At 39.7% G+C, this 12,731-nt stretch overlaps 1 protein-coding gene across 5 annotated transcripts in view; it reads left to right on the top strand.

Annotated features, from left to right (window-relative positions):
* SLC49A4 (solute carrier family 49 member 4) overlaps positions 1 to 12,731 on the top strand; it is a 123,649-nt gene that overhangs the window by 73,370 nt on the left and 37,548 nt on the right. For all 5 annotated transcript variants that reach the window (XM_030579857.1, XM_030579860.1, XM_030579856.1 and 2 more), the window contains exons 4-6: positions 3,805 to 3,934; positions 11,231 to 11,339; positions 11,991 to 12,058. In XM_030579857.1, the coding sequence (XP_030435717.1) occupies positions 3,805 to 3,934; positions 11,231 to 11,339; positions 11,991 to 12,058 (307 nt within the window). The remainder of the gene's footprint in view (positions 1 to 3,804; positions 3,935 to 11,230; positions 11,340 to 11,990; positions 12,059 to 12,731) is intronic.

The following is a 12,731-nucleotide window of genomic DNA, read 5'->3' as shown; positions in this document are numbered from 1 at the left end:
AGAGCTATTAGCCATTCATTTTCCGGAGCATGAAATTAAACCCGTCACATTTATTATTACAACATTGTCGGTTCTTTCCTTATTGCATTGCAATTCAGTACAGGATTAGGGCTTTTTAAGTCTGGATATGCCTTTTCAAAAGGAGAAATACCTTTCACCATCTACAAAGAAACTTGTACCTCTGGATATAAAACTTTCCCTTTCCCATTTAGAGCCTACTCAACTAGCCAGGTGCCCATTTCTCAGACAGAGCTGGGACTATTCCTTCACTATGACATACAGGGGGTCCCTGGTATATATCTTCCCCCTTCTCTGTTGTTTCACATATCTGTTGCTCATCAATAGGGGAACCCATGTTCCGATTTACATTGGTTCTGATCCGCATATCCATCGTGAATTGGAACATCTTCCCCTACTGTACAGTACAGTACTGTACTTGCATCTGCTGGCCACGTTCAAGGCTTATTACCTATGGAGGATGTTCTCCATGCTGATTAAGGAGATGGCAGGTGAAGAAAAGCCCAGTGTAAAGGAGTTTTGGAAGTCCTACAACATCTCGAACGACGTGGAAAACATTGATGCATCGTGGGAAGATTTGATGCTGTTCCTACTCTTGAGTTGGTGAAGGATGTCGACTTCAAGGAGGTGGAGGAGGAGGATGAAGAGTTGTTGGAGTCTCACACTGAGCAACTGACAAATGAGGAACTGATCGAGCTGGACCAACAGTGGATATCCAAAGAAAGCAAGGACAATGACGACAATGATGTAGGGAAGGAAGCCAGGTGTCTGATGACAAAGAACCTCTCTCGTTTCTTTGGATTGCTGGATGAGATGACGGAAATCTTACAGAGCGGTTATCCTTTCTGTGAACAGTCTGCCAAAGTCTCCAGGGCTCTCAGTGATGCAGTGGCTTCCTACAGGGAGATCTGTCGTTCAAAGATTCATGCAGGAAAGCATGATACATTGATAAAATCCTTTTTAAGATTTCTGCAGCCAAAAAGCCAGCCCAAGAAAACCCAGCCACCACCCCTACCTAAGTTTAGCATAATTGACACTGTTTTATACTGTATTATTGTATTAAAATGTTCTGTGTGTTTGAATGGTGTTAGTAGGGTTCTGCATTATTTTATTCAATGTTTTGTATGTAAAATGTGTACTCTATAACCTGTCATTGTAAAAAGATGCACCGTTTAGGCAAATAAAGCATTGTCATAGGCGAGTGTGGTAAAGTTGTGAATGCATTCCCCCTGCCCCTATTCCATTATTTCTTATGGGGAAAAATTCTCCGGTATACATTGTTTTGGTATCCATCGCCCTTTTCAAGAACAATCCCAGTGTATACAGGGGACTTCCTGTGTACGGTCATTGTGGCATGGTGCTCAGGTTGCTTTCATGAGGTATTAGAGATTCACTCTTCAGCAAAAGACATACAGCTACATGCCCAGTGTAGCATTTCCTGACAATTAGTTTGTTGACGGTTCTTGTTCTCCCTTCTTGTTTCAAGTGCTTGGGTGGATCCATCCAGTGTTGCTGAAAGAATTGTCAGGAGGAGGGCAGTCAGTTACTGTTAAAGAGCTCTTGTCTCTGGCTGCAGTTTCCTTGGCACTTACAGTACATCCCTTACATCTGACCTTTTCCCATGTCTTGCTCTTATTGTTAAACTCTAATAATAAGCTGGTAAACTTGGCCTAGGCTTGCTTTTCTTCTTTTATCTAGAGCAGCGGTTCTCACAACAACATTTTTGGTGGCCTCAGAGTCCAGCCACCAACTCTCACTGGTGGCTGCACTGACACTTTTTTCCTAAAATACTTAATTAGCTTTAGGAAAAACAATTAAATAAGCACAGATTCACATCCAAATCATTGTAATTTATACACCTCTACCCCGATATAACACGACCCGATATAACATGACCCAATATAACATGAATTCGGATATAACGTGGTAAAGCCGTGCTCCGGGGCGGGGGCTGCATGTGCAGGCAGATCAAAGCAAGTTCGATATAATGCGGTTTCACCTATAAGGCGGTAAGATTTTTTTGACTCCCGAGGACAGCGTTATATCAGGGTAGAGGTGTATTTGTAGGGTTTTTGGCAGACTCAATAACAAAAATAATGCTGCCTTCCTTTTTGTGCCCCCTCCTCCCCCCAATCCAGGGCTTAATGGAGCCTGGGCCTTGCTGTGAAAAGTGATATTTGTTCATATCACAGCACACTTAGCAGCTACCTGGGAGGCCATACTTTGCAGCAGCATAGAACTTACTGTATTTGTATAGCCTAGAGGCAGTGGTGTTATAGGGTACAGTGGGGGTAGCTAATGTATCCTTCACCCTCAAAGACAATCCTTTTATGACAAGACAGCAGTAGGAAAAGGAAACACAGCTTCGTCAAAAGTGAATCATTTAGTATTTGATGCTGGAGAACAAAATGGTCAAATCTGCATGAATTCATCCTCAGAATAAATCCTGTGTTTATATTTTTTTTCCATAGAGCAAACTGAAACAGTTATTCTGTTTTTTTTCCCCACCTGGTCCATTCAGATTCTGTGTATCATTTACTTTTCACTTTCATGAATTATTTTCTCCTTGTTTGGCAGAGCAGTTGGCAAAGTGCCTTCTCTCTCTGTATTTGACTTTATTAAAAAAAAAAAAAAAAAAAAAGTATTTAGAGAGGAGGAAACTAAAGCAATCCAGTACCCAGCACTACTGAATTTCTAGATAGTATTTCCAGGTAGTACTGGTGAATCACTTCTTTGTAATAAGAGCCCAGCTGCTCCTCAGAGGACATAATCCATAGCTATAGGGTTGCATATACAGTAGTAAAGAATCTTGTTTTTAAGAGTTTAGGAAAACTAGCATATTAGGGTTAAGCCTGTGAATAGGGAGAATGCTGTGTAAATGGTAAAGGCCTATAAATGTTAGATGGGCTGGGGGTTGATTAACATTTGTGGCTTTCTCTCAAAAAGGCTGATCATGAGACTTGCTGAGAGTCTTATGCAGGTTCAGGCCCAAATTGCCACACTGAAATTTCTGACAGACAAACCCACTGCTGTTGAGCAAAAGCAGCATCTGCAAACAACTCTGTTTCTTCATTTCTCTCCCATTTATGTTCATTCTTTCCTTGGGGCATGGCTGACTGTACTTTCCTTCTTACATTGTAAATCTGTCTGTTACCACAGTAACACTCTCTGTGTGTGCTGTCTCTTGACTCCACCTTTGTTGTATTCTTTTTCATGTCTTCATCACTGTGTGCTGTGACTATTGATATTCATTACTCTAGGGCTTCCCCAAGTCCCAACTGTCCAAACTCTAGCATGTACTGCTACCTGTCTTCTCATACAATGAAAAGTAACCTCATCACTGCCCTCACACCCTCAGAATTATCCACCTGGGTCCAGTTTGATATCATCCTCCTTGTGTTTAAAACCACAAGCAGACCTGCTGCAGTCTGCCTCACAGACCTTGTCCGTCTCTGCATTGGCTTCCTCTCTGTCTCTTCAGGTAGTGTTATAACTGTTGATGCAAAAGCCTTTACCTCTGCAGCTCCTGCCATTGCCAATGACCTGCCTATATCTATCTACCTAATTGACTTCCAATCTTGCTTAAAAATATATTCCCTTAATTACTCTTCCTATTGTTTTAGATGTATAGTTCTATTGTTGAAGTTTGTAAAGCATTTGGGGTACAATTTTTGAATGAAATAGGCTAGATAATAACTTCATCGTATTAAAATAAGCTCTCACTGTTAAAATCCATCACAATGTTAAACTTCTCTCTTACTGTGGTTTTTCTTAATTGTCTCTTAGAATTTGGAATGGTCTCCCTGATATTTTCTGCAGCACTAGCCTACTTCCCATCACGCCCTCCATTTCCTCCCAGTGTGGCGGCAGCTAGTCAGCGGCTCAGCTATAGGAGAAGTTTTTGTAGGCTATTAAGGTAGGTTCTCCTGGGGACAGCTTGGATTTACGGTTCAAAGCCAATTCAGCTTTTTTTACACCTACATTTAAAAAGCAAAACAACTGAACGTGTGTTTTAATCTTTTCACTGAAGAACAAACAAGTTAATTTGTAGTGCTTTGTAATCAAATTAAATATTAATACATAGACATGAAAGAACACTAGATGTTAAAAAGTAGTTGTTAATTATTAACTATTTTCAAAAATATTGCAGACCACATGTCAGAGTCACTCAGCATCAACATCACAGCCTCTAAATATTTTTGTTACAATGAATACAAGACAATTAAAGGGATGTGTACTGTAAAGTGCTGAGGTAATTTAACATTGTGAATAACTGAGCGTTAAATTGTTTTCTTCATTTTCAGTGCTCTTAAGCTGCCAACGTTGCCCATTATGTTGGAATAACTTGGGGTCCAGTTCCCCATTCAAATGTGAGCCCCACAGCCTTTGCTATGATGAAAGAAGTACACAAATGCATCTAAGGCAGAATTTCTCCTATTGAGTCCAGTTAATTGCATATGGTGTTAAAATGCAAAATGGGGGAATGGAAAATAAGTCATATTGCTGGGCAAGGTTTCAGATTAAACATTTTTGTTGTTTTTGTAACTTTGTTATGAAGAAAATGTCCTAATGCTGTTTCCTTTCTCCCACCCTTGTTTGGTCTTGTGTATTTAAACTGAAAGCTCTTCAGGGCAGGGACTATTTCTTTCTATGTGCTCATATAGCACCTAACACAATGGCATCCTGTTATCAGATGGGTCCTCTCGGCACTGGTGTAATACAAATAATAAGTAATATTAAAGGCCTGGCTTCTGTAACTGATAGAGCAAAGGTGAACTGTTATGCCCATGTACCATCCAGTTGACTTCAGTGGAGCTCTGCTCATGTGCAGCAGTCTACCACCATGCTGTCAGTAGCAGGAATACAATCAATGTGTAAAAGGGACCATTTAGGATGGAATATTTGTGAAGCTTTTTTAACTAACCAATTATTAGAGAGCAATAAAATCATACTTGTCATGCACTCTGTGCTTTCTTTACTTGCATTTAAAGCCTGCAAAAATTATTCCTCTCTCCTTGTTGTTCTTAGGGAAATCATTTCCAATCAGAAACACTCATTTTCTGCTATTTGGAACCTGGCTAAGGCTATGTCCAAACTGCAGTTAGACACCCATGGCTGGCCTGTGTCAGCTAACTTGGGCTCATGAGGCTCAGGCTAAGGGGCTGTTGAATTGCAGTCTAAACATTTGGGCTCAGGCTGGAGTCTGGGCTCTGGAACCCTTCCACCTCACAGGGTCCTAGAATCTGGGCTCCAGCCTGAGCCCAAATGTCTACACTGCAATTAAACAGCCCCTTAGCCTGAGCCCTACCAGCCCGAGTCAGCTGAAACAGGCCAGCTGCAGGTTAATTTCAGTGTAGGCATACTCTGTTACCAGAAGGTGCAAGGCATTATAATCACCAAAGTGTGTCCTTTCTGGAGAAGGTTGGTGAGGGAGGGGAAGGTGAGAACAGAATTGGTCAGTTAATCTGTAACGTGACCTACTTGAGGTATTAAAAAATAGCAATTCCCTTGAAGGCACTGAGCACGCTTATTAATGCTGCGTTATTCTGCCTGAGGGATGAGTTGTAAAAACGTTACTGTCAAATAAAAACCCAAACAACAACTGATTCTGCAGGTGAAATATAAAATTTCTGTTGACAGTATTCCATTTGGGAGCCTTGTAACTAATTGGTTGTACACAGTACAGTAAACACTGGATCTGATTTGTTGTGTCAGTTAGTGAGCTGCAAAACTCTGAATTACCAGCTCACTAAACTTTTCTTAATAAATATATCTTGCAGTTAAATAGTGAACTTATTTCTGTTTTAACACATTGCTGTCAAGAGTCAGGATTGTCTATTGCTATTAAGTAAATGTTGCATCTTCCTCCCCTTATGCATTCTTCCATGCTGTCCCTTCCACAAGGCATTCTCTCTCTTCCTTTGTACACCAAACAATTGCCATCTCATCATTCAAAACACACTTGTCTTGGGGAGCCGTTCCGCAATAATCCATCGAAGAGCAAGGATTTATGAAAGAACGGAATCTGCTGTGCTGTGAGAGAGACCCATCATCGGTGGTGTTAGACATCAAACCATGTTGTCTATCTAATCTACATTTTGCAGTCTTTGAGACAGGGACTATTTTTTCTGCCAGAGCTGTGTAGGGATAATCAGTTGATGAACCCTGGAGAATCCTGACTCTCTGGATTATAGAGTTAGTGTCCCTATTTTGCCTTCATATGTTGCTGATGTGCAAATCTGTATTTGATATATGTTAGTCTGTGGGCAAACTCACAAGTCCATACACCAAAAAACACTTCAGCCATGAGTTTGTATCTTTTTCTTCAGGGCTTCAGTTTTATTTCTTATGTTTAACATAAGTTCAACACCTCAGTCATGTCCTTTACCTTCTTCAGGAACCTGTGTAATTCTTGCAGCCCACCTTCTTGGAATCAAGGTGAGCCTCTCTGCTTCTTTCTCCTTTGCAGTCTGCTGTCCGCAGGATTACAGGCCACAGACCATTTACCTGGGAGTCACATATGATCTGGGTTCTTTCCCCTGACATGAGGACTCCTCCAGGAGCCTATCTACTCCCTTCAGCTCTCGCTAATAACTGAGTTTCTTGCTGACTCTTATGGAGACAAGGTGATCTTCAAGCAATCACCAGATCCGAGTCTCACAACATCAGCTTGTGGGCAACTGAATAGTCACATATGGGGGCTCAACTCAACTCATTTAATGGGCCACCAATCTTGTTACAATACCCTACTCAAGACTGGAAAAAATACCCTTTCTTAGCTCCTTAGTTTAGCAATGTTTTTTTTACACTGAAACAGGACATACAGCACGTTCTAGTGCTTCAGTAGAAAAAAACAACTCAATACTTGCAAATAATTTAAAATATTTGTTTCAAATTAACAATAACAGATTTAGTTTTAAAATAGCTTGACAGTATTTGCCAATTATGTACATTTAATATTTTGAAGAACCTGTGTAAACTATTCTAAGCTCATAAAACTAAGGACTCTGTATCTATTGCTCCTTTATGAACTAGAAGTCATAGTTTCACATGACATCTCCATCCAGAAAGGAGGCCACAGAATAAGGTTGGTGCTAAATAGACATTGTCAAGGTTATTGCCAGGAAGCTGATTGACTTTGACAGGGCTCCCATCTGAACAGTCTTGCCTTATGGAGTCTAGTAGTGTGCAATAGTTTGTTTTTGTTTTTGTTTTTTAAAGCTGATCCATATTCCAGCAGAATGTTTTAATAAAAAAAGGTTGATGCTAACTTTCCTATGTCATAGGCACATATATATTCTGATGGGAAATAGTGTGGTTGCAGTGATTGATAGTGTGACAGGCAGCAACATGCTTGCTTTTTCTGTAAAATTTTTGGATGGAGTAATTGCAAAGATAAATACGCATGGCCAGATTCTTGGCTATATTCACCTTTGCATAGACTCATATTGTCTATTAACAGGTCCGGGGAGACAAAATGACATCTTAAGATTGGCATAACATAAGATTGCCTCAACTATGCACCCTTTTCTCTCCTCAAGTCCCTGATGCTGGTACAGGGGTTGACATAGGTGACTTTCACCAGGGGAGCCCCTTACACAGATGTGATTCTCATGAGCTGAATACAGCAGCTTATGGCCAGAATCCATTGGCAAAATAGCCATACCACAGCCAAGGAGCTGATTCATAGCCAAAAGTCTAGAAAAGGCAAGGTGATCCAGATGAGACCACCATCAAGATAGGTTACAACTTAACCCCCCCTCTTAGTGTCTCTTTTCAGTCTAGAAGGAAGACTAGATATGCAATCATACCCAGAATTTGTGACTATTTGACAGAGAGTATTTTGGAACAAGTTTGGTCCTTTCTTTAGAAAGTGCCCAAACAGGTAGAACATTTTCCATTATGTTTTATTCTGCAAACATTGACATCCCTTCCAAATGTGAAATGTTAAATAATTTTGGAAAATAGCAGCACTACAAAAGGCAATCTGCCCTCTTAGACTCTAAGATTGCACAAGGTAGACCAGAGTCAAGGAGGAGAGAGTGGGCCTAGTAGATGACAAATGATGGTAGAAAACACTATAAATGCATCTTTAAAATTGTAATGAGAACAAGAAATAACCTTACTCCTGTGTTTAGGCTTTCTTTGCACTGTTTTATTAAAAGAAAATTGACAGGTGGTATTGGGAGACGGCCATGTTTATGTAATGTAGTTGCTTTGCTTGAGAAGAGGCTGTGTGAAAGAAAAAGGGCTCCAGGTAAATGTTGGCTATGTTCTTTAGATCTTCTCATGGAATAAAACAAATGTGACCTCTGAAATTCTGAACGTTTCAGGGAATGTTCTAAGATCTTTTCCTCAGCTTCAATAGTTGTGTGAACTAGCAAATTGCTCCTTCACGTCTAGAGAACTGGTGCTGATCAATTTCAGTCCTATGGAACCTGTTTTGAGGGAGGCCGTTTTGTGGTTACATGAACATCCTTTGGGTAACCACCTTGGACAGAACCCTAAAAGTAAGTGATAAAATAAACACTGTCCAAACCATAGTTAGAAATACTAGGGTTGCTGAATGTAAAGGCACCATTTTCTATCTTCAAGCTGCCTCTCAGTAGAGATTTTGTGTTTGCTGTCAGTTACAGTAATGCTGTTGCTTAGGTGATTGTTTTAGGACTCGTCTTGTCAACTCCTGGTTAACTTTGTAGGGTGCAGATGATGACAGACCTTTGATTGTTTCACCTTCAATGAACAGTGAAGGTGAATCGCTTTAACTGAAAAAAATCCTGATTTCTTTAGAAGAGATTCTTAGACTTGTGTGTTTGTCTGTCTCTCTCTCTCTCCACCGCTTTTTATGGTTTAAATTGCTGATGTTTTCCACTCTTGCTACTGTTCCCTCTCCCTCATCCCCAAAGAAAGAAAAAGGTATTAAGTACTATTAGCTGAATAGTATGTGTAAATGTATTCAGAGTATAGGGTATTTGAACTGGAGTCCTGTTTCACCCATAATGTTGACAGTCATTTTGTCTCCCTGAGGCAGTGATTCTGGGTTCTAAGTTTGCACATTGTTGGTTCTCATTCTTGCCTGAAATTTCAGCATTCTTCTTTCTGTTATCTTCCTGGAAAGTTGAATTCAGAATTCAAATGGTATTGACTTGTATCCAGATAAATACCCAATCTCTTTCAAGACTACCATGAGTGCTTCTTACAGTTACTCTCTTCCACTGGCTGGTTTAGAATATCTTGTTAACTGTAACTCCGTTTGTCTTCCCCACACACCCAATGTGAATAGGTCACAAACAGTGTGTTAGAATCATAGGACTGGAAGAGACCTTGAGAGGCCATCTAGTCCAGTCCCTTGCACTTGTGGCAGGACTAAGTATTATCTAGACCATCCCTGATAAGTGTTTGGAGATTTTTAAGAGCAGGTTAGACAATGATGGAGATTCCACAACCTCCCTAGGCAATTTATTCCAGTGCTTAACCACCCTGACAGGAAGTTTTTCAAGCTAAACCACCCTTGCTGCAATTTAAGCCCATTGCTTCTTGTCCTATCCTCAGAGGTTAAGGAGAACAATTCTTCTCCTTTCTCCTTGTAAGAACCTTTTATGTACTTGGAAACTGTTATCATGTCCCCTCTCAGTCTTCTTTTCTCCAGACTAAACAAACCCAATTTTTTCAATCTTCCCTCATAGGTCATGTTTTCTAGACCTCTGATCATTTTTGTTGCTCTTCTCTGGACTTCCTCTGATTTGTCCCCGTCTTTCATGAAATGTGGCACCCAGAACTGGGCATAATACTCCAGCTGAGACCTAATCAGCGCAGAGTAGAGCGGAAGAATTACTTCTCCTGTCTTGCTTACAACACTTCTGGTAATACATGCCAGAGTGATGTTTGCTTCTTTTGCAACAGTGTTACACTGTTGACTCATATTTAGCTTGTGATCCACTATGACCCCCAGATCCCTTTCCACAGTACTCCTTCTTAGGCAGTCATTTCCCATTTTATGTATGTGCAACTGATTGTTCCTTCCTAAGTGGAGTACTTTGCATTTGTCCTTATTGAATATGAGGAACATATGAGGAAGTTCTGAAAAGTTTATTGCTTACAATATTGACTTTCTCACTGTACTTTTCTATGATGCTTCTACAGAAAATGGGAACAGCAACATTTGAACAAGTGGGGATTTCAAAGACAGGACTGTATTCCAAATACATTCATTGGAGGAAAGGTGTTCTCCTGCTTAGCTAGGATTCTTGGGTTCTGTTCCTCTTTCTGCTGCGAACTCACTGTCACCTTGGGGGAAAAATCACTGAAGGCATATTTTCAAATAACAGTACCTAAATTGTGCCAACACAATACATGCGCAGAAGCAAAATAAGGCAATTAGTTTAAAATATGTATTTACATGTGCAAAAAATGGCTAATTATACACACAACCAGTTTCTGCTTCAAAATTATGTGCACAGTTTTCTTTTACATGTGTATATTTTATGAGTTTAGCTTGGGCTTTTTTATTAAGGAAACATGGAAAAATATTTAATCTAGTTCACAGTGAGGTTTGTTTGCCGGAGTGCTTTGAGATCCTTGCACAAAAGTTCTGATATATTATAAATTGTTGTTTATGTTCTGCATGAGTATTCCAAAGAGTTAAATTATAATATTTGTATGTTTTTGTTTAAGTAGAAAATAAGTTTTAAGAAAATAATTTTGTGATATGTAGTGCAAGTGACAAGCTAGCAGGGCAAGGAGAGAATGCAGTAAATTTCCTTTTCTCAAAGAAAATAATCAGCAAGAATTGCTTGAAGAATATGAATCTCTGAATGTATATATGAAATATGCTTTTGTCACACTGAATTTATGCTTCTTGGTTTTTAATATGTTAACACTGCATAGACTGTCAATGTAATAAAATAGCATAATAAACTGAATTTCTTGTGAAGACTAGGAAAGTCTGAGAGCCTAGCGTGTTCCAAAAATCAAGACGGTGCCATTGATACGCACATAGTAAATGCTTTTTCATTAATAACATGGTGCCAGGCAGTAACTTCTCAGCACTTGGAATTTCAGTGAAATAGCCAAATACTGTACTTGATTTTCCTGACTCACTCTTTAGATTTCTACTTTTCTTCTTAATGGGAGGAATATAGATTCTCTTGAAGTTAATCTGAGCCGTTTCTAATACAAACAGCAGCTAACTGCATATATGTTGTCTTAACAGCAATTTCCGGTTTTTGATGATTGCGTTAGCCTATGCTATACCGTTGGGTGTTTTCTCTGGCTGGTCTGGTGTTCTGGACTTGATATTAACACCAGTTCACGTCAGCCAAGTAAGTATTTACATGCAGCAGCTGCTCTATTTCATAGGTATTTTGTTAGATTTGTAATGGTGTTTGAGCTGATGTACATATTCCCTACCTTAGTCTTTCTCACTGTTTTCTGGAACTATCAATATATATGTGCCACTTCACTGCTGAAACGTAAAACAAAACAAACTTTTAGCATTGACGTACCAAAAGTTATTGTGGCTCCCCCTGCTGATCCTACAGTGGCAGTTCATATCTTCAGAGCTGTACGCACCTACTGGTGTTAATAAAGAGGCAAATAAATAAAAGGGAGCAGTGTTGGCTGCTGTACCTTCACAAATAGCGAAGGAAAAGAAAATCAATGTTTGCCAAATTGAAAGGACAAAATCAGTAGAGATTTTTATTTTTAAGCCTCTAATAGGGTCTCATACAAATCCAGATGACATTCCCCAGCAGATTCCAATATAAAGAGAGGTCACATTCTGGGCATAGACTATTTGACCATATCCTTTTAACTAAATTATATTCCCTTTGAATTTCTTAGAGAAGTCCATCAGTTTTTTTGCTAGGATTTTTCAGTAACCCCCCCCTTCCACTCCCCCCCCCATCTTTTTTAAAGTAGCATCTTGTTTTCTCAGCCGTAACACTTTCATTTCCCGTGCTGTTTCCCATCAGGTGGATGCGGGCTGGATTGGTTTTTGGTCCATAGTTGGAGGCTGTGTTGTTGGCATAGCAATGGCAAGGTAGGAATAATGATCTCTCCTTCAGTTCTTCATTTTTCTTTACCTGTAATGATCACTTAGGTTTTTAAGACTATAAACTGAATTTATTTTTGATCATTAGTGAAATATGTGAAATGGCAGATATGACTCTCCAAGATGGATGATGTATTGTTTCTTTTTGTAATTTGTATATTTCATGTTACTGGACTACATGGGTTGAAAATGCCATTTGTTCACTCATCAAGTTTAAGAAGTCATATTGTTATGTCTGAGAGTGCTTCCCATCCACTCCTTTTCAGGGGTAGCCTTGTGAGAAGGAGGTTGCCCGATCTTGGGAAGAACCAGTTTAACACCTCTGAAAAGCAACAAAGAACATCAGTGTCTGTTTCCTGCCAATGCCTATCTAGCAATCTGATCCACTGAGTATTTGATGCTGAGAATACAACACACTTCCCACATACGTGGGCACAGAGTGTTCCTAGCATCTCTCCTCCTGACCACCATGGGTGTGGAGTGACACTCCCCACCAACCATTTGAGAAGATGTGGATTTATGAGTGAAAAAGTGAGATTAGGAATGCCCTTCCCAAACCAAGCTACCAGACTCTTTCCATCCAAACTTTGTTAAGAAAAAAAAAAAAAAAAAGGAAAAACTTTCACCCTCCTTGCAGCTCTTGATAAGTTAATAAAAAATA

Source organism: Gopherus evgoodei, chromosome 11, assembly GCF_007399415.2.
Source record: "Gopherus evgoodei ecotype Sinaloan lineage chromosome 11, rGopEvg1_v1.p, whole genome shotgun sequence".
In the NCBI taxonomy this organism is placed as follows: Eukaryota; Metazoa; Chordata; order Testudines; family Testudinidae; genus Gopherus; species Gopherus evgoodei.
The sequence above is the reverse complement of the archived record's forward strand: the minus strand, read 5'-3'. Positions and strand labels throughout refer to the sequence as shown.